This window comes from Aquarana catesbeiana, linkage group LG06 (assembly GCF_042186555.1).
Source record: "Aquarana catesbeiana isolate 2022-GZ linkage group LG06, ASM4218655v1, whole genome shotgun sequence".
In the NCBI taxonomy this organism is placed as follows: Eukaryota; Metazoa; Chordata; class Amphibia; order Anura; family Ranidae; genus Aquarana; species Aquarana catesbeiana.
In genome coordinates this window covers 399,440,466-399,467,695 of record NC_133329.1, presented here as the reverse complement: position 1 = coordinate 399,467,695, position 27,230 = coordinate 399,440,466, and the positions used below count along the sequence as shown (strand labels likewise).

The following is a 27,230-nucleotide window of genomic DNA, read 5'->3' as shown; positions in this document are numbered from 1 at the left end:
ATTACATAATAAAATAACAAATATATTTATTTTAGCAATAGATGGACTAAATAATTTGAAATTGGCTCGACTGAACAAACTCTGTTTTAGCTGAACTGCCTGAACAAGCAGAAGGATGGCCGTTGCACACAAGCTCCCCATCTTATATATTAGAGTGTTAAAACAGACCCTAAAAAAGTAAGAAAAAAACCCTAAAAAAAAAAAAAAAAAGTGTAATAGTCCTGTTGATTACGATTATGGGCCACATCTTAAACTGCTGATAAATGAACACAATTGGTACTGAGAGATTACTGTAGAGAAATCAGTAAAAATCCCATTAAGTAATATTAAAAAGAGCACACTTGTCGCAGTCAGGCTCGGGCTTTATCCCGATGAATATTTGTTCAGCCCAATCACTTAGAAAGGATTTGGTGGCATCACTGTGGAATGAGGAGTCTCAAAGCCCAAAGCTTCAAAAAGCAGCAATCGTTTCTACTGAATATGAGAACAGAATAGAAAACCCCGGCTTCCAACGGGAAGGAAACCAACAGATTATAAAGCAATCAAGTTACAATCCTCAGTAGGATAGAACCAGGATACATTATAAAAAGCTGAACTCCAGGCACTAAATCTTTTATATAAATATAATATATTACCCAACAGCCATAAAAGGATATAAATCCACTGTGTGTGCACCAAATGTCTTTATAAACCCAGATATTACCCTGTAAAAGTAGCAGTGATGGATCAGGCAGATTTGCTCACGGGTTGAGCTTTAACCAACACTAAATTAGCTTTAACGCAAGCGTTTAGTGACCTCTGTAGGTGCTGGCACAGTGGAGCAATTAATTCTCAAAGTATACAGAAAAGAAAACAAACTTTCTAAATCTCTAACAGATGCAGAGAACAAGAGCACAGGAAGATTGGAGAACAGAGTGCTGAGAACACCTTGAATAACTTCACCGCATCTGTGAATTTTGAGGAGGAATTGCTCCACAGCGCTTGTAACTACAGACGTCAGTGAAGGCTTTTAATAAAGCTTCTCTATGGCTTGTTAAGTATGTGCAATTTTTGGAATATCCGTAGAATTGGCAAGAGTTCTATTTATAGTCAGATGCTAAATATGTGTGAATGGGTCCTCAATGCTTGCCACAGTGCCACTAGTGTCAACTGCACTAACAGTCTGCAGCAGGGAAGCCACCAATACCATAGGCAGCGATAGCCTACAGCAGTGATATCATCAGTATCATATGTAGGGATAGCCTACAGCAGTGATACCACCAGTATCATATGCAAGAATAGCCTACAGCAGTGATGCCACTAGTACCATATGCAGCGATAGCCCACCACAGTGATGTCACCAGTACCATATGCAGTGACAGCCCACCAGAGTGATGTCACCAGTACCATATGCAGTGACAGCCCACCAAAGTGATGTCACCAGTACCATATGCAGTGACAGCCCACCAGAGTGATGTCACCAGTACCATATGCAGTGACAGCCCACCAGAGTGATGTCACCAGTACCATATGCAGTGATAGCCCACCAGAGTGATGTCACCAGTACCATATGCAGTGATAGCCCACCAAAGTGATGTCACCAGTACCATATGCAGTGATAGCCCACCACAGTGATGTCACCAGTACCATATGCAGTGATAGCCCACCACAGTGATGTCACCAGTACCATATGCAGTGATAGCCTACCAAAGTGATGTCACCAGTACCATATGCAGTGATAGCCCACCACAGTGATGTCACCAGTACCATATGCAGTGATAGCCTACCAAAGTGATGTCACCAGTACCATATGCAGTAATAGCCTACCACAGTGATGTCACCAGTACCATATGCAGTGATAGCCCACCACAGTGATGTCATCAGTACCTAATGCAGTGATAGCCCACCACAGTGATGTCATCAGTACCTAATGCAGTGATAGCCCACCATAGTGATGCCACCAGTACCATATGCACTGGTACTGCCTACAGCAGTGATGCCGCCAATACCATAGGCAGTGATAGCCAGCAGCACCATATGAAGTGATCGCCTTAAACAGTGATGCCACTAGTACCATACGCAGTGATAGCCTACAACAGTGATGTCACCAGTATTTCTACATGAACACCCTAAAACCAAAAAAACTATTCAAGACTGCCACCGGTATGTACTGAAATAGCAGCCTGCCACTGTAACACCACCAATAGCGGCTGAACATACAAGTCACCTTGGTGATATCAATTCACATTCTACTTGTGTCCCACACAACCTGAAGGCAAAAGGTGAACAATACAAATCTGCGGTTAGGACTAAGTCTTGGAAGTCACATATCTCCAACATTGGATATAATCTCATCAAAGACATAAAGACTTGTTAGCCTGAGACCGAAGAGCGAACAACTAAACCACAGGTTATAGTATGAAGAAACACCAACCAGGTAAATGGTAATTTGCTATATGCAGCCAATAAAATCAACAATAATACTATGAGCAACTAGGAACACACCCGAACCAAAAGGACATTGGATGGTGTGTCTGAAGAAATAACGGTTCTTTCTACCAACAACAAATGCAGAAGTAATAATAGGGCTTAAAGGACAACTTCAAAAATTAGACAAAACCTTCATTCTCTCCTCCATAGTCCCCCTAAACTACCCTAGGCTAAACAATTTCTCAGGGGCTTCCCACACTGATTACATCCCATTCCAGTGTTGGGATTCCCATGCCCGTTTTTTTTTTTTTCAACATTTAATAAACTTGAATAGGATATCCCTGAACAGCTGTATCATTCTAGTCTATGGGATGGTACCGGGGGCGGCATGGGCAACCGGGCACTATATCCCTGCTGGCCTGGCTGCAAACAGTATGGAAGTTGTCGGTGGTAAGTCAGCCCCCCCCCCCCGAGGATGGGGGCCAAGCTAAATAAGGGTGGTAGGGAGGATTTATATAAATTAGTGAACTTGTCCTTTAATCTTTTAATTGCCAATGCCCATTCTGCAACATAAAAGTGAACAGTAAAATACACACAAAAAAAAGTCAGAATGCTTTTGCTTTTTGGAATTTGCCATCGACGTTGGGAGCGAGTTGACATCGTGCAAAGTTGACTGGAATCAACTCGAGGCTGATTCAGGTCATTGACAGCACACCCCTAAATGTGCCTTAGACCAGGATGGGGGGGGGAGGCAACGTTGGGCACTCCTAGCTGTGCTGGAACTACACATCCCAAGAGGTATTTTAAGCCCGACAGGCGCAGGCATGACTCCGAGAGGCAGACGCACGATGGGATTAGTAGTTTTAAAACAGATGGCGTGTCAAACGTTGCCTACCCCCTGCCTAAAGGTGTTTAAAAGTAGTTTGAGAAGCTTTTGCTTGTAAAAAAAAAAAAAAAAAAAAACACTCCAGTCAGCTTGTAAAAATACCTTTTGGTAGTTCTCCATTCTCTAGTAATCAGCATGTTAGGTGTAGAGGGCTATAACAAAAAAAAAAAACGTACCCTATTCCTCCCCAATGGATGACTGGTCCAACAAAGTCGCATTGGCCACCCCTCCTGTTGATGTAACCAGCATTTATGTGAGGATGTTGAATTTTTGGTTTATAGCGCAAAAGATAAAAAACAGCAGAGGTGATCAAATACCACCAAAAGAAAGCTCTATTTGTGGGGGAAAAAAAAGGACATCAATTTTGTTTGGGTGCAGCGTCGCACGACCGCGCAATTGTCAGTTAAAGCGACGCAGTGCCGAATCGCAAAAAATGGCCTGGTCATTCAGCAGCAAAATCTTCTGGGGCTGAAGTGGTTAATGTGTCAGATTTTTTTATTGACTGTAGGAAACCGGGGAGGATTTTAAATGATTGGTTGCTCGTTTCCTGGCCAGAATGGGGAGAGATGACTTCTGCTGCATTGCTGAATAAGGTAGACTGCTCATTTTAATGTGGATTTCTCGGCTTTACAACCACTATAGCATAGATCGAAAAAGGGGCCATTGAAATCAATAGTCTGCGACTTTATGGGGTTGATTTACTAAAATGCAAATAGACTGTGCACTTTGCAAGAGCAGCTGCTCCAGAGCTTAGTAAATGAGCAGAAGCTCTGCTGACTTCCATCAACCAATCATGTGCAAGCAAAAATGCTCTTTTTTTTTTTTTTTTTTTCTTGCACGTGATTGGGTATTCTTTGCAAAGTAAAGCCTTCCCTCATTTACTAAGCTCTGGGGCAACTTTGCAAAGTGCACAGTCTATTTAGTCTCTTTAGTAAAAATCAACCCGTGTGTGTCCAAAGCCGCATTAGTGTGAACAGGAGCCTTAATGAGCATTAGAGTATCACTAGAGAATGGGGAAACCCCAAAATTTTAACAAAATGATTGGAGTTCAGAAAACCGTTTTCGCTAAATAGGTCTTTAGCTCAGGTATTGTTGTTTCCCGTATGACAAACCTTCTACAAGGATTTCCACACTTATCAGTGTTGCTATGAAAAGTATCTGACAGAACGGAAGATAAAACAGTCGACTTAACAAAACATCTCATGCCAGAGTCAAGTCTGAGGCCCGGTTCACACTGATGAGAGTTCATAATGGATGCGATGCGTCAAAAAAACAACTTTAAATTCGCATGTCATCCCTAAAGTCATTGTTTTCAATGACGGTCGTTCACATACATGCGTTGCGATTCCTCTACGAATGCGATGTGATAAAAAAAAAAAAAAAAAAAGGGTCTTGTGCGAGTTTACTGCGTTGCGAATTTAGTCTCCATAGACATCAATGGAAAATCGTTCTTGAATCGCATTGATGGTTCACATATGTGCGAATTCGTTACCTCCAGCTCCTCCTCCACACTCTCCACAAAAAACAGGAAGAGAACAGGAAGTTTCAGGTTCCATTGGCCAGACAGAAGTCGCAGTCACCTCCCAAAATGACAACTCATTCCAGTAGAATCGCAGTAAATTCGCAAAAAAGATTTGCAACGCAATCGGGTCAAAAGCACGCTAAATTCACAACGCATCAGTGTGAACCGGGCCTAAAATGGAAACTTGCTATTCTGGATTGATAATCAATTTAAAAAAAAAAAAAATGCTACCCAACCTCCTTTCAGAATTTAAAACTACAAATAAAAAAAGCCAGTTATCCTAAATTATTATCGGAATAGAAAAGCAAATCAATAACATTCACAAATGTATACATTCCAATACAAAAGGAAAATTCTAGACACTTGTTAGAGGCGTTTAAAAAAAAAAAAAAAAAGCTGAGAACGGGATGGAAATGGATATACTGAATATTCCTCCTGTCGGGAATGCCACAAGAGGAGCGTGTAAAGCCGCATTTCTTTGCGCCCCACATGGCTCCCCCCCCACCATGCTGCTTGAAGCAAAAGCGAACATTGTCAGTTGCTTCGATTTGTATGTGAAAATAACATTTTCTATAGATTTGTGAATGTTATTAAATATCATATCATTATATATAAAGGGGATGAGTTAGTTGAACTTACAGGTGCTTCAGCTAAGAAAGGTCCCAAATTCAAAAAGTGATTCGGTATATTATACAGCACTGAAGTGTATTGTATAGGCAAAATTTAGCATTTTTTAGATAGAGTAGGAAAAAGTTTAAAACCCGTTTGCTGTCTGTGTCCCTGTTGGGGAGATCGACGCAACCAGAAGTGAAAGGAAATCTAATAAATTGGGAAAATTTCCCCTCTTAGGGGTCATCAAGCCCGGTGTCCCCCATTGGGAGCTTTGCCCTCACTTCTTCCCCTTGTGCAAGCAGAAAAATTTGGGATTTCCTCTCACTTTCTGTCCATGTGATAAAGGTCAGCAGGACAAATCTTCCCAGCGGGGACACAGTCCGCAATCCAAAAAAAAAAAAAAAAGAATATATTACGAGGAGGAATTGATGTGCCACTCCATGTATAGGAGTCCAGAGTAATGCTGTTAAAAATTAACAAGAATAAATACATATAAATAATTCTTAAAGAAATCTTTATAATAATTTATAGGATTTATTTCTCGATAAAAAGAAAAGAAAATTATATATAGATATATATCTATATCTATCTCCGAACACGTACCCCCCCCCCCCCCCGGGTGTGAACTCTCAAATTTTTAACAGTCCAATATTATATTCATGCTTTTTTTAGATTTAGATTTGAGGGGGACTACCACAACCCCAGAAATACATTGACTTGGCGACTAAATAAATTATTATTCTAGATCAGTGGTCTCCAAACTGCAGCCCTTTGCTTGTATTTATCTGGCCCTTGGGGCACTATAACATCCATTGGCACCAACGATGGGCCACGATCCCTCCCACTGACACCAACGATGGGCCACGATTCCTCCCACTGACACCAACGATGGGCCACGATTCCTCTCACTGACACCAACGATGGGCCACGATCCCTCCCACTGACACCAACGATGGGCCACGATCCCTCCCACTGACACCAACGATGGGCCACGATCCCTCCCACTGACACCAACGATGGGCCACGATCCCTCCCACTGACACCAACGATGGGCCACGATCCCTCCCACTGACACCAACGATGGGCCACGATCCCTCCCACTGACACCAACGATGGGCCACGATTCCTCCCACTGACACCAATGATGGGTCACGATTCCTCCCACTGACACCAACGATGGGCCACGATCCCTCCCACTGACACCAACGATGCGACACGATTCCTCCCACTGACACCCAGGACATTTTCTACTACCACTGGCCACAAAGTATGAAGGACACTAAACTGGCCCTTTGTTAAAAAAAGTTTGGAGACACCTGCTCTAGATTTTTCATACATGGAGTGGCTCTTCTATTCCTTAACCTATCAATATTTCCCAAGGCCCCTCACAGAAATCCTAGGAAAAATGGAGCTGCCAGTCAACTCCAATATACGTTCACAAGTACACAATGGAGTAATCTAGCGCTCCTCGTGGTTTGAAAATATACTGACCAATAAAAACCTAACAAAGGTTCTAAACCTTATGTACTCTATACATATATTTTTTTTATCATATCATATTTTTATCACAGGATCACATTTTCATCCTAAATTATACCCAAACACAGAAGCAATCCTCTTCAGAGTGAGGCAGGGTAGGGGCAGTAAACTCAAACTTGCCTCAGCTGTACACAAATGGTTCTGCAGCGACTAGGCTCCTGATCATAGAACATGGAGTTGCTGCGGTTCTGCACTGGGGTGCTCTGCAGTTGTTTTGCATCCACCATAGAGAACAGTTGAGGAACACGCAATGTACTATGCTAGCTCTGGGACACTAGGCCTGGAAGTTCAGCACCAACAAACCTGCTTTACAGGTCTAAAGGAAGTTCCTCTGATCCTACAGCCCCCACCAAGCCTTCCTTATCTATTAAATCAGATCTAACATGGATTTTAGATGGTTTTAAAGCCTCAAAGGCTTGTTCGGAAAGCACTGCGAATGGCAACGAAAAAACATACGAAGAGCAGACAGTTGGCTTATTGCACTTTGCCAGGTGGATTAAGCCAAATGGATCAGATAAGTAGAAGACACCGACCACACTCCACTGTCGCACTTTATTCACATCAAAGTCAGTCTTCTCTGCAAGGTGTAACTCTGCACCCGACGCATTTCATTCCACAATATGGGCTTGGTATAGGGTACAGTGGCGTGGGGCCTGTATATTTCACTTGTCTTGTGGGGAGGAGGTGGATCCCGGAAGGTTGGTTGCCTGCAGCAATGCGGTTTGCTAATGCTTGCCAATGGATCAGGTTATGCATACACATGGAAACAGAATGACCGTCAAAAACTGAACACCAATAAAAAAAAAAAAAAAGGAAAAGCAGCGCTGATCCCAAGCAGTGCTTATACCGGGTACATAATCTACACAGGAAAAAAAAAAAAAAATTATTAAAAACGGAGCTGCCTTGTGCCGACCTGCGTCTAAATGTCCTTCACAACTTGTTTTGTGTCCTTCGTCCCGGAAGGTTCCCGTTACTAAAAAGGACAAGGAATGAGAATGTTCTAAAGTGCTTTGACTTGGAGTAACGCAGATGGTACCATGTTCCAAGCTTTGAACATCAGGAAGTCTTTGTCTGTACTGTGACCAGTCCAAGGAGCCCTCCAATAAAATGAGTAGAAATCGAGAGAATCTCGGTCATCTCTCTTGTCAATACCATACGTGTCTTTAGTTGGCTTGTAAAGTGCCATCAGCTTTGGAAGGACGCAGCGGAGAGGAAGAGCTGAACGAGGGTGGGAGGGGGGGGAAGTCACTAGTGACACTGGGCAAACGTGTGCCTTAGCAGTTCTTCAGCCGACGGCCTCAATCTGGCCTCTACAAAAATCCTTTTAAGGAAGTCCCTGGTGTGGTCGGATACGTGTGCTGGCAGCTGCGGGTTGGTGCTCTGGGTGGCAATTTTAAAGATGGCGGCCATGGCCTCAAACTCCGCCCAGGGTGGTTTCTCAGTCAGCATTTCTACAACTGTGCAGGCCACGCTCCTGGTAAAAGGAAACATAGAAATTTAAAAAAATATAACAATCCCCACTGCTAAAGTTTTTCATTCAACAAAAGGCGCACAATTCCTTAATGTCTCACTAAACCCATATCATTAAAAACGATAAATAAATAGTGTATTACATGCTGTTCATACTCAAGTCACTATGAGATTCGTTTTCTGTATTCTGCAAAAAAAAAAAAAAAAACCTGGTTGATCCTGCTGCTCTCTGTCTCCCCCTTCTGTCCATGTCCCCAATTCAGTTGGGAATTTTGCAGAGCAGTGTTGGCAGCTCTGCACATGCTCAGTTTTCAGTGAGTTTCTATGCTGAGCATTTCCTCCCCATCACATCTGAGCAGACCATGTGACTATAGAGTCCCACATTTGGGCGTATACACAGTGCGAAATGACAGCCCACTCCCTCCTTCCTTCACCATGCCCACTAACCTCCCTCTGGAAGGGGCGTGACACAGCCTATGACCGGCAGAAATCCGCCCACACCATGTTATTGCCAAAAACAAATAAACATTGGATTTCAAATATATATTTGGATGACAATTTAAAACATTTTGTTACTATTATTTATTTTTACTCTAATCTAAAAGCTGCCCCTCCCACCCCCCCCCCCCATTTTGAACATGTGACCAGCAGCAGAGGACCAGAGACACCTCCTGCTTATGTTTTCCTGCAGAAAGGCTGGGAGAGAGCGGTTTCATGTGACAGCTGTGGATCGATTAGGAAAAAAAGGTACCAAGATGTTTTTATTTTATTAAAGGATTAGTTCACTTTTCATAACGTTACACCCATATTCAGGGTGTAACTTGTAACACTTTATGAATGCCCCCCTGTGCCAGCTAGTGGGGGGTTCTTCTTCACCTGCTGTCAAAAAACAAAAACAAAAAACACATGGCCATGCGGGGCTCCGCCTTCCTGGCCGCGGCACTCATTCACAGCGCTCTGTGAATGGAAGACTACAAGGTCTGACAGCCTTTGCGGCTGTCGGCTTGTACTTCTCAATGTACTACCACAGCGCTGTGATACTAGGAAGCACCGACAGGTCTGCATTAACAGGGACAATGGAATCTTTCGGAGATGTTCTAAGGGAGAAGTGTACTGTGCCTAGCCAGCAGTGTTTTACTAAACGATTATGTGTTTTTACTAGGGGAAGAGATGGAATTTTTTCCCTGCTTTGCAGGGGCACAAATAGCATCCCTTCCCCCCCTGTCAGAACAGCGATTTACCTTTTTTATATTAGGGGGAAAATAAAAAATAATACAATAAAAAAATTGCAATTCTCTCTGCCTAATGATCGGTGGGTGCCGGGCGACATTGGGACATTCTGCTGTGTGAAATTACAGTGGAAGCGAGTCGGTGCCAGCATGCATCCCGGAAGTGTCATATCACGTATACATACACACATGATTGGGCACACAGGTGCTGCCCTGTAGCAGTAAAACTGCTATAGGGTGGACCTTAAAGAGGAAGTAAACTCTCCCACTCTGATGCTTCTTTTTATTTAGTCCATTATAATAAGTAATTATCAAACTATAGCCACTGTAATCCAGCCCAAATCACAAATTACTTACTGTTTAAAGAAACTTGAAAAAACTTGTTTCCAAGGGTAAGGCAGCGCCATCTTAAGTATTGTTTTCTGAGTCCACAGTAGAGTGTATTTCCGCCCTTACATTCAGCACTTCCTGTACTGTTAACCAAGCCTCCTTCTCAATCCAACGTTTCTATGGCAACCCCGCTTCCCTGCTCATAGCTGACTTGTTTTATTTCATAGTATGTACTTGTGCCGATTATCTAGTGTTTGCCTATGTCAGTCTTATGAGCTTCAGCTGATAAGACTGCAGTAATGCTGTCCCGATGCCTTTTTTTCCCACTCCATGTGATGTCACATGGTCACATGGGGTGTAGGAGGAAGCTCTGAGTGATTATGCAGTGGGATTTCAGTGTTGTGTTATAGGAAGTCCTGATAATAGATAGACAAGAACACAGAGTGTGCCGTAAATCATGGGAGATCTGGGCATGCTCAGTGACGTCATTCTAAAGAACAAAAAGGATTACAACAATACTATGCAAGTAAGGAGATACCTACATGCAGTGTTCATTAGGGTTTTTTATGCTGATTCAAATGGGACAAAGTTGTGGGGGAGAGTTTACAACCACTTTAAGTGGTTAACCATGTATGAAGCTACTGTTCTATAAAGCTTTTTTTATACACATTGTAAACTAAAAATTGCTGGATAAAAACATTAACTGCTTGCCGACCAGCCGCCGTAATTATATCACGACAGGTTAGCACATTCCCGCAAATCGCCGTAGCTGCACGTCGGTCCCTTTAACAGCTGTAGCAGGCACCTGCTGCATAGTGGGGGAGCTGATGCGCGCGGCCAGCTCCACAGAGCCAGAACGGGGATCTGTCAAGGTAAACAAACAGATCCCTGTTCTGTCAGGGGAGTGATTGTCTGTTCCTAGTGATCAGGAACAGCGATCTCTCTGTACTCCCAGTCAGTCCCATCCCCACCCCCAGTTAAAAACACCTCCTTATGGAAGACATTTAACCCCTTGATCGCCCCCTAGTGTTAACTCCTTTTCTGCCAGTGTCATTTATACAATAATCAGTGCAATTTTATAGCTCTGATAGCTGTATAAATGTCAATGGTCCCAAAAAAAAAGTGTCAAAAGTGTCCGATCTGTCTGCGGCTATGTCACAGTCCCTAACAAAAAAAAATAAATTAAAAAAAAAAAAATCGCTGAACGCTGCTATTACTAGTAAAATAAATAAATAATAAAATTGCCATAAATCTATTCCCCATTTTGTGGACGCTATTATTTTGCGCAAACCAATCAATATACGCTTATTGCGATTTTTACCAAAAATATGTAGAAGAATACATATTAGCCTACACTGAAGAAGACATTTTTTATTTATTTTTTGGATAAAGTAAAAAATATTGTTTTTATTTGTTTTTTTTTCCAAAATTGTCGATTTTTTGTTGTTTATAGTGCAAAAAATAAAAACTGTAGAGGTGATCAAATACCGCCAAAGAAAAGCTCCAGTTGTGGTAAAAAGGACAATTTTGTTTGTGTACAGCTCGCACGACCGCGCAATTGTCAGTTAAAGCAACGCAGTGCCGTATCGCAAAAAATGACTTGGTCATTAAGGGGGGGCAAATCTTCCTGGGGCTGAAATAGTTAAAAGAGAAAACTCAGTTACAATAATAAAATAAATTGCTCTGTGTACTACTTACCAGATGTCTGCTTTCCGCCCATACCCTTCCCCACTGATCACTTCAGGACTCATCCAGTAGGGGGTGCCAGTGACCGACTTCATACCTGTACCAGAGAGGCAGATAGTCTGCAGACGTTTGCTGGCTCCAAAGTCTCCCAACTTTACATTGCCCGAAGAGTCCCGCAGAATGTTAGCTCCTGGCAGGTAAAACAAAGTAAAAAAAAAAAAAACATGAATGTGCTGCAATATACAGTCTGAGGAAGAGCACGGTTTATATGGTGGTGACCATGTATGTAACAGTCCTTTATTTGGGAGATTTCGCCTCCTCCTCGGATACTTTACACACAAATCAAAACTTCTACACAGTCGAACGTTCACCACAGGCCAGACCCACCTTTGATGTCTCGATGTACAATCATATTACTGTGCAAATAGTGCACCCCCTCCAGAATCTGGCGGGTGTACTTCCGGGTCACGAATTCTGTTAGTGCTCCGTAAGCCTTGAGTTGGTCCTTTATTGATCCCTATGTGGCAAAAAGAGACATTAACACTTATGCCTATGGACTGGAGAATCCACGGAGTCAACAGGACCCCCCCCCCATTTATAGATGGTTATAAATCATGCTGCTATGAGAAAATTGATTTTGACAATTGTGCTTATTAATAAATTGCCCATCAGATTTTTTTTATAAGCAATAAATGAATTGGTAAATCCAATTTTTTTATTCTCCTGAATTAAATATAATTGTAATGCACTGTAATGTAATGTACTGTACTGTTTTGGCAGGAGGAGCAGGAAGGGTATGATAGCAAGTACTATATCAAAGGGTAATTCTATTAGATTGTAAGCTCTTCTGAGCAGGGCCCTCTTAAGCCTCTTGTATTTTATTGCATTATAACTGTATTGTCTCCTTTTATATTGTAAATCGCTGGGTAAACTGTTGGCGCTGTATAAATCCTGTATAATAATAATTCTGAGGATATGAAGGCAGGTAGTATGGGAAAGGGAGTGTCAAAGATGGGAGAGCATGCATACATATACAGTGGGTACAGAAAAGAATCACCCCCCCCCTTAAAATAATCACATTTTGTTGCTTTGCAGCCTGAAATGAAGACATACACAGTTTTTGTTTTATCCAGCTGTATTCACTCACTCACTATTCAACTTATAACATCCAAGTGAAAGATATAACACCAACCTGTCAGAGAAAAAAAAAAACAATCAAAAACAGAATCATTGAGTTGGAAAAAGGATCACCCCCCTTATGTCAGTATTTGGTTGAACCACCTTTTGGCTTTAATTACAGGCAAAATATTTGGGGCAAGATACCATCAAATTCTTGAGGAAAATCTGCTGCCCTCTTGCCAGAAAGTTGTCAATGGGAAGAAGGTTTACCATCCAACATGACAATGACCCAAAGCACACAGCAACAATGAGCACACCGGGGCTGAAGGAGGAAAAAAGGTGAATGTCCTGGCATGGTCTAGTCAGAGGCCAGAAACCCCATTGAAAATCTGTGAAATGACTTGAAGACTGCACTTCACAAACGGCCACCATCAAATTTAACAGAACTTGAGCAATTCTGCAAAGAAGAGTGGGCAAAAATTGCAAAGTTAGTAGAGAAAAATCCCAACAAACTAAAGGCTGGAGTTAAAGCAAAAGGTGGTTCAACAAAATACTGACTGGGGGGGGTTATCCTTTTTCCAACTTAGTGATTCCGTTGTTTTATTGTATTTTTTCCCCTGACATGTTGGTGTTATATATTTCACTTGGAGGTTATAAAGTTGCACGGATTAAATACAGCTGGATAAAAAATAAAAAGATATGCACCTGTCTTCATTTCAGGCTGCAAAGCAAAAAATGTGATTATTTTTTTTTAAAAGGGGGGAGGGGAGGGTGGGGTGGGTGATTATTTTCTATACCCACTGTATACACATAAACACGCAAATACAGTATAGGGAGGGGGGGTTTTATTAAAACTAGACCACTAGGAATCTGGTGCAGCTGTACATGGTAGCCAATCCGCTTGTAACTTCAGCTTGAAGGCAAGAAGCGGATTGGTTTCTATGCAGAGCTGCACCAGATTTTGCACTCTCCAATTTAAGTAACCCCCCATAGTGTTTATGTGTGAGGATTTTGTTATTCTTGCATTTATACAAAGTTTAAATAATAATTTACTCCACTCATTCTTCAGCGGTGATGGAAGCTGGAGACAATATTTTTCTTAAAGTGTAAGTTCACCTTTACAGAAAAATCTGTACACAGGACCCCCCCCACCTCCCAGTCCTGCTGACCTGAATGGCGGCAATTGCCCATTCTGAGCCCCGGTATAGCCACCTCACGGCTCCAAGGCTTAGAAATCCTTCCAGCTCTCTTCTCTTCTTCCTCCCCACTGAGAGAATGGGCTATGCGGCTTCTGATTAGTCCGAGCCGGCCATGTGACGGTGCTGACCAATTAGAATGCTCCCAAACGTAGATCCTGACGAGGTACATTTAGGAGATTAAGCTCCGGGGATTTCTAAGCCCCTGAGCCGTGAGGCGGCTATACCGGGGCTCAGAATGGGCGATCGCTGCCATTCAGGTGGGGTCCTGTGTAAGTTCACCTTACAGATTTTTCTGTAAAAGGTGAACTTACCCTTTAAGCAGGCTGTTTTTTTAAACCAAATTTTGCAGCTTTCATTTACCAGCCTGCTTTCTGTGGTCATGCACTAACTTATGACAACGCCATTTTTTCACGGCAGAGACCGTCATTATCTGGAAATAATTAGGCAGAGTTTGCTGTGAAAAAGGTCAAAATGAAAAGCAACGAATCTCACAGATGTTTTTGGATAGGCCCCAGCACGTTGTGTGGACTCTGAAAGTGGACTCTTACCCCTGGCATATATTCCATGAATATGGAAAGCGTCCTCTCCTGGCAGTCCCTCAAGCAGCCATAGTATTGTACAATGCGCTCGTGTAGCAGATTTTTCAGCAGTTGAATCTCGCACTCCAGAGCGTTCACCTCCTACAAAACACCCATAGGCACATTGAATGATTAGAATTTGGTTCAAGTGTATGTCTGGGCAAAAAATTAAACAACAATATGCTGTACATCACTTCAATACACTGACTGACCTTCCTGAAGAAACTGACCTTCCATCAGATGCTCCAGAACATTACAAGCCTGGTGATGTCATCAAAAACTTCACCACTTTGAAGACGAGGCGTTTTCTGGCACTTTGTTTACATGTAACAATTAGTTTGGTTTTTGTTTTTTTGGGCTAAAAAACCCCCAAACATACATTTTGTTTTAGAACAGAGGCCCTAGAGAATAAATTGGTGGGTTCTGCAATTTTTTTTATGTTACACGGTATTTGTGCAGGGGTTTCTCAAACGCAATTTTTTGGGAAAAAACACACTTAAAATTTTAATGCAAAAAAACAATACACAACCCAATTTGTTTTAATTTTTTTTTTTTTTTAGATAAACATAAAGATAAACATCTTTGTGACAGCAATAGGCATGTGACAGGTACTCTATAATTGTGAGATCTGGGGGTCAATAAGACTTCAGGTCCCTCCTCTGCATTTAAAAGCATACAAAACCCCAAGATCTGCGTTTCTGAAGGCTCTCGATTTTTCCAAAATGGCGATGAGGACATCCGGGTAAACCAGAAGTGATGTCACATCATCGCTTCCAGGTTACCATAGCGGAGACCCAATCAAAGCCTATCTCGACATTGTTTGGGTGTTCACCTAGACAGCGGATGTGCCGGCTGGCAACGGGTAGCCCAGGCATCATCCCGGTACAACCACTTGAAGTGGGCTATAGATGACTTACAGCAGTACAACGTGACAAGCTCACGTGCAATGAAATTAGAGCAAGCCATTTCTAGTACAGGAGGGGTAAGGTAGGGCTGGAGTTTAGATTTAAAGGCCAAGTAAATCTTTAGCAACAAGTTACATCTGTACTTACGGTGCAACATGTTACTAATCGCTATTCCCCCTCACCCCAAGTCCCTCCTTCCCCTGTGACAGCGAGCGGAGGTTCCTCTCCCCCGCAGCTGCTGTCACATTTAAAATCGATGCAGCTGTGCAGAGCTCCACCCACACATCTGCATCATTCATTCACTGCAATCTGTGAATGGATAAATTACAAGTCCCGTCTTCCAGTGCGGCAGTCGGACTTTTAGTTCTCAATGGACTAGGGTTGTGATGATCAGTGTCATAGTAATCCATTGACACTTCCTGCAGCTCAGCAACTGACTGCCCATACAGAGGTACAGGCAGAGGGCTAAATCAAGTGTCTGCAGGAGCCTGACCTTGCACCTGTAAATCACTGATTGTGGGTGCATTGCTCTGCAGGCTTCTGAGAGAAAAAAAATATAACTGCACATTTTTTCACTTGCAATTTAAAGGAGTTGTAAAAGCAGAAGGTTTATCTTAATGCATTCTATGCATTAATGGGGACTCCACTCATTTTTCAGTTTATTAAAAAAGTCAGCAGCTACATAAAGTGTAGCTGCTGACTTTTAATAAACAGACACTAACCTGTCCTACGGTCCAGCGATGCGGCCGCCCGAAGCATCGCTCCTCTCCCCCTCCTCTCCGCGGCGTCGTCATTGCAACTGTTCGCTTCCGGCTGTGACAGCTTGAGGCTTCCCAGCCAGGCATGCACTGTGCATGCGCTCTCCTAGTGGCCAGGCAATCTTCTGGGACATGGAACATGTCTCAGAAGATTGCAGAGAGGGAGGAGCCACCGCCCAGGCGGCGAGAAGACAGAAGGAGGAAGTGGGACAGGAATTACCTGTCAAAACCAGGTACCCACTTAATGCTACCCCCCCAAAAAAAAAATGACATGCCAAATGTGGCATGTAAGGGGGTTAAGAGTGCTTAAAGCGGAAGTTTCACTTTTGGGTGGAACTCTGCTTTAAGATAAAAAACCTGTGTTTAGCAGCCTCCCCAGCACCCCCTAATAATTTACCTGAGCCCCATCTCTCTCCAGCGATGTCCACGAGTGTCTAAGCCGTCCGGGACACTCCTCCCGATTGCCTCAGACACAGCAGTGGCGTAATCGGCTCTCGTGGCTGTCAAAGGCAGTCAGCCAATAAAAGGAGAGAGGGGGCGGGGGCCAGGTCGGGACTCAGTGTCCGAATGGATAGACAGAGCTCTGACTCGGCTCTGGTGCCCCCATAGAGAGCTGCTGGCTGAGGGGGCACTCAATAGGAGGGAGGGGACAGGAGCAGCAAAGAAGGACCCGAGAAGATCAGGGCTGCTCTGTGCAAAACCACTGCAACAGAGCAGGTAATTATAATAGGTTTATTATTTTATTAGAAAAAAAAAAAAAAGACTTTACAATCACTTCAAAAACATGTGCATTTATTTTTATTTTTTCTACAAAGGTGAACTTAGGCCGGCCATACATTGAGCGATTTTTCGTTTGAAAATCACACCTTTGAATAATTGATTTTTGACCATTAGTGGGGCCCGCAGCAACAGACGATTTTCCTGCGGTCGTCGCATTTGAGTGATCGGGCCTGTTGGAAATGTTTTAAAAACCTAACAAATTTCTAATGAATGATGGGAGAATCGTGCGGGAAATATAAATCGAAAAATAAATTTGCATGGAGTTGTGACCTGTAAACGAAAAGATTCCCGGCCACAAATTTTCTTTTCTGTAACATGAGGAAGGCTTGGTTGGTTGAATTTCGAAATCAATAGTGGCACCACCAGATTACAAAAGGCACAAATTCTTGATCGACAAATCTGTTCGGAATTTGACCCACGTATGGTCTGCATTAGCTTCTGATTTGCAACTGCCATGGTGCTGCACATGTGATCTGTTATGACACCAGCTATTTGATGGTTTGACAGTTTAGTTGAGAGCACAAGCAAATATGACAGTGAGCAATCCCAGCATGCTGGAAATGTAACAGTTTTTTTGAAACCGTCAAATCAATGGGTTTAGTTCTGCTTTAAACCTTTTAGTAGCAAGTGATTGAAACCGCCCATGTAGTTCTGGCCTTAGGCGCCTTTCACACTGGGGCCGTTTTCAGGCGCTATTGCGCTAAAAATAGCACCTGCAAACCGACCCGAAACAGCCGCTGCTGTGTCTCCAGTGTGAAAGCCCGAAGGATTTCACACTGGAGCGGTGCGCTAGCAGGACGAGAAAGAGTCCTGCTAGCAGCATCTTCGGAGTGGTGAAGGAACGGTGTATACACCGCTCCTGCCCATTGAAATCAATGGGGCAGCGTGGCTATACCGCCGGCAAAGCGCCTCAGCAGAGGTGCTTTGCAGTGGTTTTTAACCCTTTCTCGGCCGCTAGCGGGGGGTAAAACTGTCCCCGCTAGCGGCCGAATACTGCCGTTAAAACGGTAAAGCGCCGCTAATAATAGCGGCGCATTACCGCCAACGCACCTCCCGCCCCAGTGTGAAAGGGGCCTTAAAGACCACCCACTGTATAATCAGTCTCTTGATATAGACAGTGTCACGGGAGGGAGGGGCTGAGGGACTGAAATATAGTGAGGCTACTTTTACACTGGGGCCGCGTCGCTCGTTTTAGCAGCGCTTTACCGTCGTTTAATCATGCGCATTTCAGCCACTAGCGGGGTGCTTTTAACCCCTGCTAGCGGCTAAAGAAAGGATGAAAAAAACGCCCGTGTTGCAGCGCTTCCTAAATCCGAATTTAGGAGCGCTAAAGCACTCCGGCTTTCACACTGGGGTGGCATGGGAGGCGGTTTTCAGGCACTTTACAGGCGCTATTTTTTATCGCTAAAAGGCCTTCGGTGTGAAAGTAGCCCGAGAGTGACTTCTGCTGGTTATGACTGCAGGAAACCAGAGATTGATGGAATCAATACAGCTGTTTAGGAACATAGAACTGACTAAGGATGCTGAAACTTGTTAAACCATCAAACTATCTAACCGTGGAGTAGAGAAGATTCCAGGGGCTGACAGTTGCTCAGTATCTTACCTTACTCGTCTCTGGACTGTCTGGGTCAAACAGGACTTGTTTCACTGCCAGTTCTCTGCCAGTATCTGCGTCATAGCACAGGTACACCCTGCCAAACGCCCCCTGTCCGAGGAGTTTTCCAAGCCTCCAGTTTGAAGGTGCACGTGGCGCTGCAAAAAGGCACAATATAAATAAGGGGTCAGCATTTTTTTTTCCAAGGAGCCACATGAGAAACTGGGACTGCTGTGGAAGGCCCAAACCTAATTCTGCTCAATAGTAATTTTGGACCTAGGAAGGTCTGCCAGTACATAAACCTACAGAAAACAACCTCCTTCATTGGTAGAAATAATAGGTACTATTTTATGCTAGAAAGGCCATAGTGCTTAAGTGGAAGTCGGCTAGGCCCGCTACCTTGTGGAAAAAGTCAGTCAATGCTGTGATACCCCTTTATAAAAGCAACATACTTATCACAGGGGTGCCCCAAGAAGTACGAAAAAGTTTGGCACCTGTGGACAGATTGATTCAACGGTAGATGACCAGGAACAAGTGGATTAAGCTAATATGACCTCCTGAGTATGTATTCGGCTCTATAGAGAACTGAGGTCTATACTTAAGCTGCATGGGCGGTTGTGTGAGCTCGGGAGTCAGTGCAACAACACCCTAAAGCTATTGCTCTTGTAGTGTCATGCTCTGGTAGATAGGGGGGAGAGAAGGTCCTCCAAGAAACGTTACTCCTTATCATAATCCTATCTAATGTAGATATAATAAGATCTAAGTTGTGAGTTGTACTCGGTTACGCACGTGGCTATGTATACCAGTTAGCCGGAGTATGCCCCAATGGAAATGTTTTGTACCTATCAGCCATATCATTTTCTAATAAAGAGAATTAAAAAAAAAATAAAAATAAAAATGAAATAGGTACGAGGGGACCTTCTCCCCAAAGCTGTAAAATAAAAGCCGGACGGGGCTTTTTTAAAAAAAAAGGTGCAGGGCTTGATAAGCGGCACCGCTTGTCAGTCCTGCCCACTGAGTTCAATGAGGACGTACAACAACCGTGTGTAATGCACGTGATTTTGCAGCGCAGTAATGCAGCATTATAGGATTAAATCAGGTGGCGAGCAGGACATTTAACACCTCCTCCCAGCCTGTCAAATGCCCTCACTGGAAGGAGAGACCCTATGATCGGTACAGTGGGGATTTCTGCAGATCCTGCCTTGGGGTGAAGTACAGCTGCACTGCTCCTGAGGTTTGCAGTGTGCAGGCACCAACACAGGAAGAACTGGTAGCAGAGCGGCAGGAGAGCGTCGGGATATCTCCTAGGCAACTCTCTTCCACCAGAACCAAGACACCCCGCTGTACTGATCGAGTTCGCTCCTTCCAGTTCTTGTAGCTCTGCACACAGACCTCTGTCACTGTTTCTCTATGTGCCTATCAGCTTCCTTAGTGAGGAATCGGACCGGCTCGGAGAGACATGCAGGGCTACATAGGGACAGCCAAAGTGCCGGATGTGGTCCTTGGGCTGCAATCTGCCCAGGTCTGATATAAATGGTCACTGCAGTTGCTAGTTGTATCTTTATTAAACAATATCACCATTTTAATATCCAGGAAGCACAAGAGGTGGTACAAAATCAAATGGAGAACTTACATCGACTGGGTGGGCTTATATCCATCACGGACAGGGTTGGATTGTCAATGTCGCTCCCTCTTCTCCTTAACCGGTTGTCCTCGTATTCTGGTGTAAAGACGCTGCTTCCGCTGCTGGTGCTTAGGGAGTGATCTGTGGGGCTAAAGCTCACCGGGGAACGGAAGTTGGTCCCTTGGGTTCTTCTGGCCCTTGGGAAGGTTTTCCTGCCTGAAAGGGACATCAAAAGGTGTGTTGGTGGAGCAACAGACACAAACAGGAGGGGTAAGATTCTTAGATCTGGAACTCAGAGGAAGCTCTTTATCAGCTGAGGTATCCTTGGGGACTTTTTAAGTTGAAGTCAACTTAATACATGCAATGTAAGAAAAGTCTCACAGTACGTTTTCTATATAAAGCAGTCACACCTTGAGTAGAAAAGCCTATGCCCTGCCAGAATGTGGCAGAGAAGGATCCTTTCTGTTGGTTTAGAAGTAATTTCTTAGCAGAAGTCCAACATGCCCCCTGCTGAGGTAGACCCTCCTGCAATCAGCAAAGTTCATACTCCCGGTTGATAGGAGAGCTCTGGCTCTGACTCAGCAGAGGGGCATCAGACCTTATCAAAGAATCCACTATTTCAATACAGAGAGCAAGGGTCCTCTACAGCAGTCCCCAACCTTTTTGGCACTAGGGACCAGTTTCACAACAGGCACATTTTCCAGGGACAGGGGGGGTATTTACAGAGTCTGTACTCACAGTCCTCCCCTTTACATCACAGTGCCCCTTTATATTAATGCAACAGGAACTGCACTGTAAATCGAGCATTGCGATGTAAAGGGGCACTGAAATGATTACAGTGCAGACCCCTTTACATCACAGTGCCCCTACAGTCTGCCCCCCTCCCCCCTTTTCTCTCCAACATCACTCTTCCATATTCCAATCTCTGCCTCCCCTGCACAGGACTCCTACCTTTAGCAGGGCAGATGCTGTGATCAGTCCATGTCCTTCTCTGGCTCCCCGCGATGATATCATCCTATTAGCAGGGAAGGAGGAGCTCTATTCCGATCTGCAGCCCCCCCCAAATCCCTGCTGATTGGATGACATCATTGGCCGGCTAGGTGGAGGAGCCGGGAGAGGACACACAGCCACGTGCGGACTGCGGTCGCCACTCATCTACTGTGCAACCCGGTTAGAAACAGACCACAGGTCGGGTGTTGCCGACCCCAGCTCTACAACATGCTGGCAGGGGACAGGCATTTTTTTACTCCGGCTGTGGCTGACTTTAAAGAAAAAATAAAAAAGCTGGCCATACACGGCTCGACTTTCATCTGATTCCAGTGCATTGACTGTATTTCGAGCCGCGAGCGGCCCCGTCAACACCACTCAGCTCAACAAACTTCGGATTTAAAAAGCAAAGTAGCCAAGCAGAAAAAAAAAAACAAAAAAACCTGTCTAAACAGTGATTGCAACCAATCCGCTGTAGTAACTGTTCAGGTATGCTGACAGCCGTGGGTGTCGACTGTCAGAATACAATAGTCAGAAGAAGGAAATCCACCAATGCACATTGTTTAGCATGGATGGGGGAATCTGTGGATCTCCATCAGTTCACCTGCTGGGCTGAATGAGGGAAATCTTAATATGTTTGATCAATTTAAAGTGGTCATAAAGCCTAACCATTTTTTGCATGAAGGTAAAAAAAATGTTTAGGTGGTAGTATAAGTAATACAATTCAAACTACAATTTGGCTTGTGTCGCAATTGTATATACAGCAGGTAAAATAAATATTAACACGTCACCATTTTTCTAGGTAAATATATTTATAAAAAATGTGCTATTGACATGACTTTTTCGCCACATGTCAGTAACAACCCATGCAATCCATACATACAAAGAAACCAAAACAAATAAGCTCAGAAATAAAGTTATATGTAATAAAATGGAATGACACAAGGAAAAAGCATTGAACACATGGGAGGTGCAAAAAGGCATGGAAAGCCAAGACACCAGCTAAAATCTATTAGTAATTAGAAAGTAATCCTGCCCCTTGTCAGTGCAAATATCAGCTGGTTCAGTCTCAACTGATGGCCTATAAAAAGGTGTCTCATTACCAAGGTGTCACACAAGAAAGATCTCATGATGGGTAAAAGCAAAGAGCTCTCTCAAGACCTTCGCAACCTTATTGTAAAACATATCAATGGCATTGGTTACAAGATTTCTAAACTTCTGAATGTTCCAGTGAGAACTGTTGGGGCCATAATCTGGAATTGGAAAGAAGGTCATTTCATCATGAAACCGGCCACGACCAGCTGCTCCTCCCAAGATTGAAAGAGGAGTGAAAATAATTATCAGAAGAGTAGTCCAAGAGCCAAGGACCATGTGACCTCTGGCCACTCTTCGCCTCTGATTTAACCAGCAGAAGAGGTCATGTGACCACTGTGCAGGCCATTCAGCCCCTCCCACTGTAGCCCTTAGATAGAGTGGCCGGAGGTCTAGTGACCAACCAGAAGAGATCTAAGATAAGGTAATTACAGGCTTCGTTTTACACATGTACACAGTGTGTTATGGCATGATAAAACAGAGGGGCTGGCAGTGATCTTCATTTAACTTTACTGCCAGCTACTAATAGTGGCAGAAGGGGAAGGAAGGGGCGACTCACACACAGGAGCTGGCGGGTAGGGGGGAGAGAGGAGATCAGCGGATGACGGAGGCACGTAAACTGACCACAGTAATCATGGATGAGCAGCCATGATTACCGTGGTCAGCACACACAGGGGGACACAGGAACAGGCAGGATCAGCCAGTTTTTTTACAACTTACAAAGGGACAGATTACACAGCACAAGCAGTGTGTTGTTAAATCTGCTATAAGGGAACAAGATCACTTTTTTGGGGGGTTACAATCACTTTAGTTTCTGAACTTATTTGTTTTGGGTTCTTTGTATGTATGGATTGCATGGGTTGTTACCGACATGTGGGGGGAAATTTCATGTCAATAGCACCTTTAGAAATACATTTACCTAGAAAAATGGTGACATGTTCAATACTTATTTTACCAGCTGTATATTATTTTTTATTTGCCTTTTCTTCCCTCATGAAAGTGGAGTTAACCTTTAAGCTGTTGCACAATTCGTTTTGATGCACCTGGAAAGTATCTCCCCAATTTACACTGAAAGCTCACTTTGGTTTTATTTAGCGTATGTCTGTCGTGTGGTCCACACTACAATCAAGGTACGCCAAGCTATTCACCAACCAGATACTGTCTTGCCAGGGCATTTCCTAGACAGTAAATACTTTCGCTGCTGAACAAATTATATCTTTATAATACACACACATATAACGACGCCAGATAATATTGAACAAACTGTAATGTTTACAATACACACACAGATGACGATGCCAAATATTGAACAAATGCCTCCAGCTACAGCAAATGCACAAGGAGTCATTGAAAGCTGAATTTCAGCCAAAAAAGCAAATACTGTGCCTTGAAAAAGTATTCGTACCCTTTAAAATATTCCACATTTTGTCATGTTACAACCAAAAACAAATGTATTTTATTGGGATTTTATGTACTAGACCAACACAAAGTGGCACAGTGAAGTGGAAGGAAAATGATAAAGGATTTTCAACATTTTTTACAAATAGGTGAAAAGTGTGTGTGTGTGTGTGTGTGGGGGGCATTTGTATTCAGCCCCCCCTAAGTCACCTTTCACTGCAAATACAGCTGCAAGTCTTTTTTGGAGATGTCTCTACCAGCTTTGCACATCTAGAGAGGGACATTTCTGCCCATTCTTCTTTGTAAAATATCTCAAGCTCTGTCAGATTGGATGGAGAGCGTCTGTGAACAGCAATTTTCAAGTCTTGTCACAGATTCTCAATTGGATTTAGGTCTGGACTTTGACTGGGCCATTCTAACACATGAATATGCTTTGATATAAAACCATTCCATTGTAGCTCTGGCTGTATGTTTAGGGTTGTTGTCCTGTTGGAAGGTGAACCTCCGTCCCAGTCTCAAGTCTTTTGCAGACTCTAACAGGTTTTCTTCTAAGATTGCCCTGTATTTGGCTCCATCCATCTTCCCATCAACTCTGACCAGCTTCTCTGTCCCTGCTGAAGAAAAGCATCCCCACAACATGATGCTGCCACCACCATGTTTCACAGTGGGGATGGTGTGTTCAGGGTGATGTGCAGTGTTAGTTTTCTGCCACACATAGTGTTTTGCCTTTAGACCAAAAAGTAAAATTTTGGTCTCATCTGACCAGAGCACCTTCTTCCACATGTTTGCTGTGTCCCCCACATGGCTTTTCGCAAACTGCAAACAGGACATTTTACGGCTTTCTTCCAACAATGTCTTTCTTCTTGTCACTCTTCCACAAAGGTCAGATTTGTGGAGAACACGACTAATAGTTGTCCTGTGGACAGATTCTCCCACCTGAGCTCTGGATCTCTGCAGCTCCTCCAGAGTTACCATGGACCTCTTGGCTCTTCTCTGATGAATGCTCTCCTTGCCCGGCCGGTCAGTTTAGGTGGACGGCCATGTCTTGGTAGGTTTGCAGTTGTGCCATACGCTTTCCTTTTTCGGATGATGGATTGATCACAGAGCTCCGTGAGATCTTCAAAGCTTGGGATATTTTTTTTTTTATAACCTAACCCTGCTTTATACTTCTCCACAACTTTATCCCTCACCAGTCTGATGTGTTCCTTGGCCTTCGTGATGCTGTTTGTTCACTAAGGTTCTCTAACAAACCTCTGAGGGCTTCACGGAACAGCTGCATTTCTACTGAGAATAAAATTTCACACAGGTGGACTATATTTGCCAATTAGGTGACTTTTGAAGGCAATTGGTTCCACTAGACTTTAGTTAGGGGTATCAGAGTAAAGGGGGACGAATACAAATGCCCTCCACACTTTTCACATATTTGTAAAAATACTTGAAAACCATTTATCATTTTCCTTCCACTTCACAATTATGTGCCACTTTGTGTTGGTCTATCACATAAAATCCCAATTAAATACATTTACGTTTTTGGTTGTAACATGACAAAATGTGGAAAATTTCAAAGGGGTATGAATACTTTTTCAAGGCACTGTATCATTATATTAGAAAGTTACTGGTTTACCTTTTCAAGAAACAATCTCAGAATCTTGCTAAAAGTAAAATTTTCTAATACTTTGGCTCTCATAAACATTTCCTTATTCCTCCTTTTAGCACAGTTTCCATATTGTGCAATCAAGCAGCATGGACAGGTACGCACTGCGCAGCACCAGTCACAACCTGCCCACGGCCACTGATTGGCAGCTATTCATGTTAGCACAGTATTTTGTGTCTCAGATACACAGATAGCTACCCTGAGGTCGGCTTGCATAGACGCCAGCGTGTCGTGTATTCCTATACCCATGGGAAACTTAGCTCCTCCACCCCCAACCCCATTGGATGTGACAGGCAGCGCCTGCAAAGATCCTCCCCCGGAACAATCCATTTTTCTTTGATGGCGATGATAAAATACAGGAAAAAAACAAGTAAGGCATTTGGCTCCTTTTATTGTCCAAGGGGACATGGAGCTTGGAATCTAAAGTAGGCAGGATCCTGGAGTTCATCTTTACAGGTCAGAGAAAAGATATACCTGTGCTCAAATCCCAATAGCTTGCACATGTATTTAAAGTGGTTGTAAACCGCTGGGTGAGTTTTTTTTTTTTCTTACCTGCAAAGTAAAGGCATAATAATGTGCTAGTATGCATTGCATACTAGCACATTTTGTGAAAACGAAGCATTCCAGCGATGCGCTGTCACTGCTGGAGGCCGCTTCCATCGTCACCCATCTCCCTTCCAGGTCTGCGCACTGCGGCTGTGTGACTGGCCGGAGCCACGATTAGATCACTCCCATGCATGTGCGGGGGAGCCGCCGTTTACGGCACAGGACTGAAGGAACGGCCCGGGCCAACCGATGCGCTGATGGCGTCATCAGTTGCATATATAGTAAATATCTCCTAAATGCGCACATTAAGGAGATATTTACAGTACCTAAAAAGGTAAGACTTATTATAGGCTCACCTATAGGTACAAGTCAGAGATGGAGGTTTACTTCCACTTTAAACTATCAGGTGCTAAAGGGGTGTGACCACATATTAACACTACAAGATCTGGATGGACCCTCTGCACACTGCTATACCTTTCCCAGAAAACTATGCAACGAAAAATGGGGCTTTTTAGTTCACATATTGCAATACATGTTTAAGCTGACCAACTGCACCAAATTAATACCTCCTACGGCCAGTCCTACACTGCTTTACCACTGCAAATGCTACGGTGGACACTATGCCAATCTGGGGCATAAAGACACATCCAGGATTTGTGCCTGATAGATTATATGCATGTACAAACTATTGGGATCTGAGCACAGGTATATCTTCTCTGTTCTAACGCAGGTCAGTGACCAGACCTGAGCCTAATCACTCTCCCCCACCTTGTGTCTTTATGCCCCATGTTGGCATGGTGTCCACCGTATCATCTGCAGTGACAAGGCAGTGTAGGACTGGCCATAAGAGGCATTACTTTGACGCAGTTGGCCAGCTTAAGCATGTAATGCAATAAGTGAGAACTAGAAATGATTGTTTTTTTCCTTGCATAATTTGCTGTAAATATATAAAGGCTAGTACAACCCCCCCCCCCCCCCGGTACCATTTCTCCACCAAGGATTGATCTTTTTTTCAACAAGTGTAGCCATATTAGCTTACATGTCCCTGTTTTGAGGACTCACTTTATCTTTGGGGACCCTTGTGAGGGATCTCTCAAGTCTTGAGGATTAACGTTCTGTGTTTGGGCAACCATCTTCCCTGCTGGGATATATGTCTTCACACCTGTCTGATATCATCTTTAATCATCTAAATTTTTAATGTTCTATTCCATGAAACAGTATTGAGCATCTCCAATTACTATCTCCCTCATGCCCCTGAAGAAGGGATTTATCTTGAATTTACAGAAACGTGTCGAGATATAGAAGTGCTTTAC

At 43.5% G+C, this 27,230-nt stretch overlaps 1 protein-coding gene across 1 annotated transcript in view; it reads right to left on the bottom strand.

The window, feature by feature from the left end:
* Positions 1-1,297: 1,297 nt before the first annotated feature.
* MAP3K2 (mitogen-activated protein kinase kinase kinase 2) overlaps positions 1,298-27,230 on the bottom strand; it is a 97,122-nt gene continuing 71,189 nt past the window's right edge. The window contains exons 12-17 of the mRNA XM_073634415.1: positions 20,250-20,456; positions 18,626-18,774; positions 14,550-14,681; positions 12,071-12,200; positions 11,696-11,873; positions 1,298-8,442 (exon numbers count right to left, since the gene is read on the bottom strand). Coding sequence (XP_073490516.1) covers positions 8,217-8,442; positions 11,696-11,873; positions 12,071-12,200; positions 14,550-14,681; positions 18,626-18,774; positions 20,250-20,456 — 1,022 coding nt within the window. The 3' untranslated portion in view covers positions 1,298-8,216. The remainder of the gene's footprint in view (positions 8,443-11,695; positions 11,874-12,070; positions 12,201-14,549; positions 14,682-18,625; positions 18,775-20,249; positions 20,457-27,230) is intronic.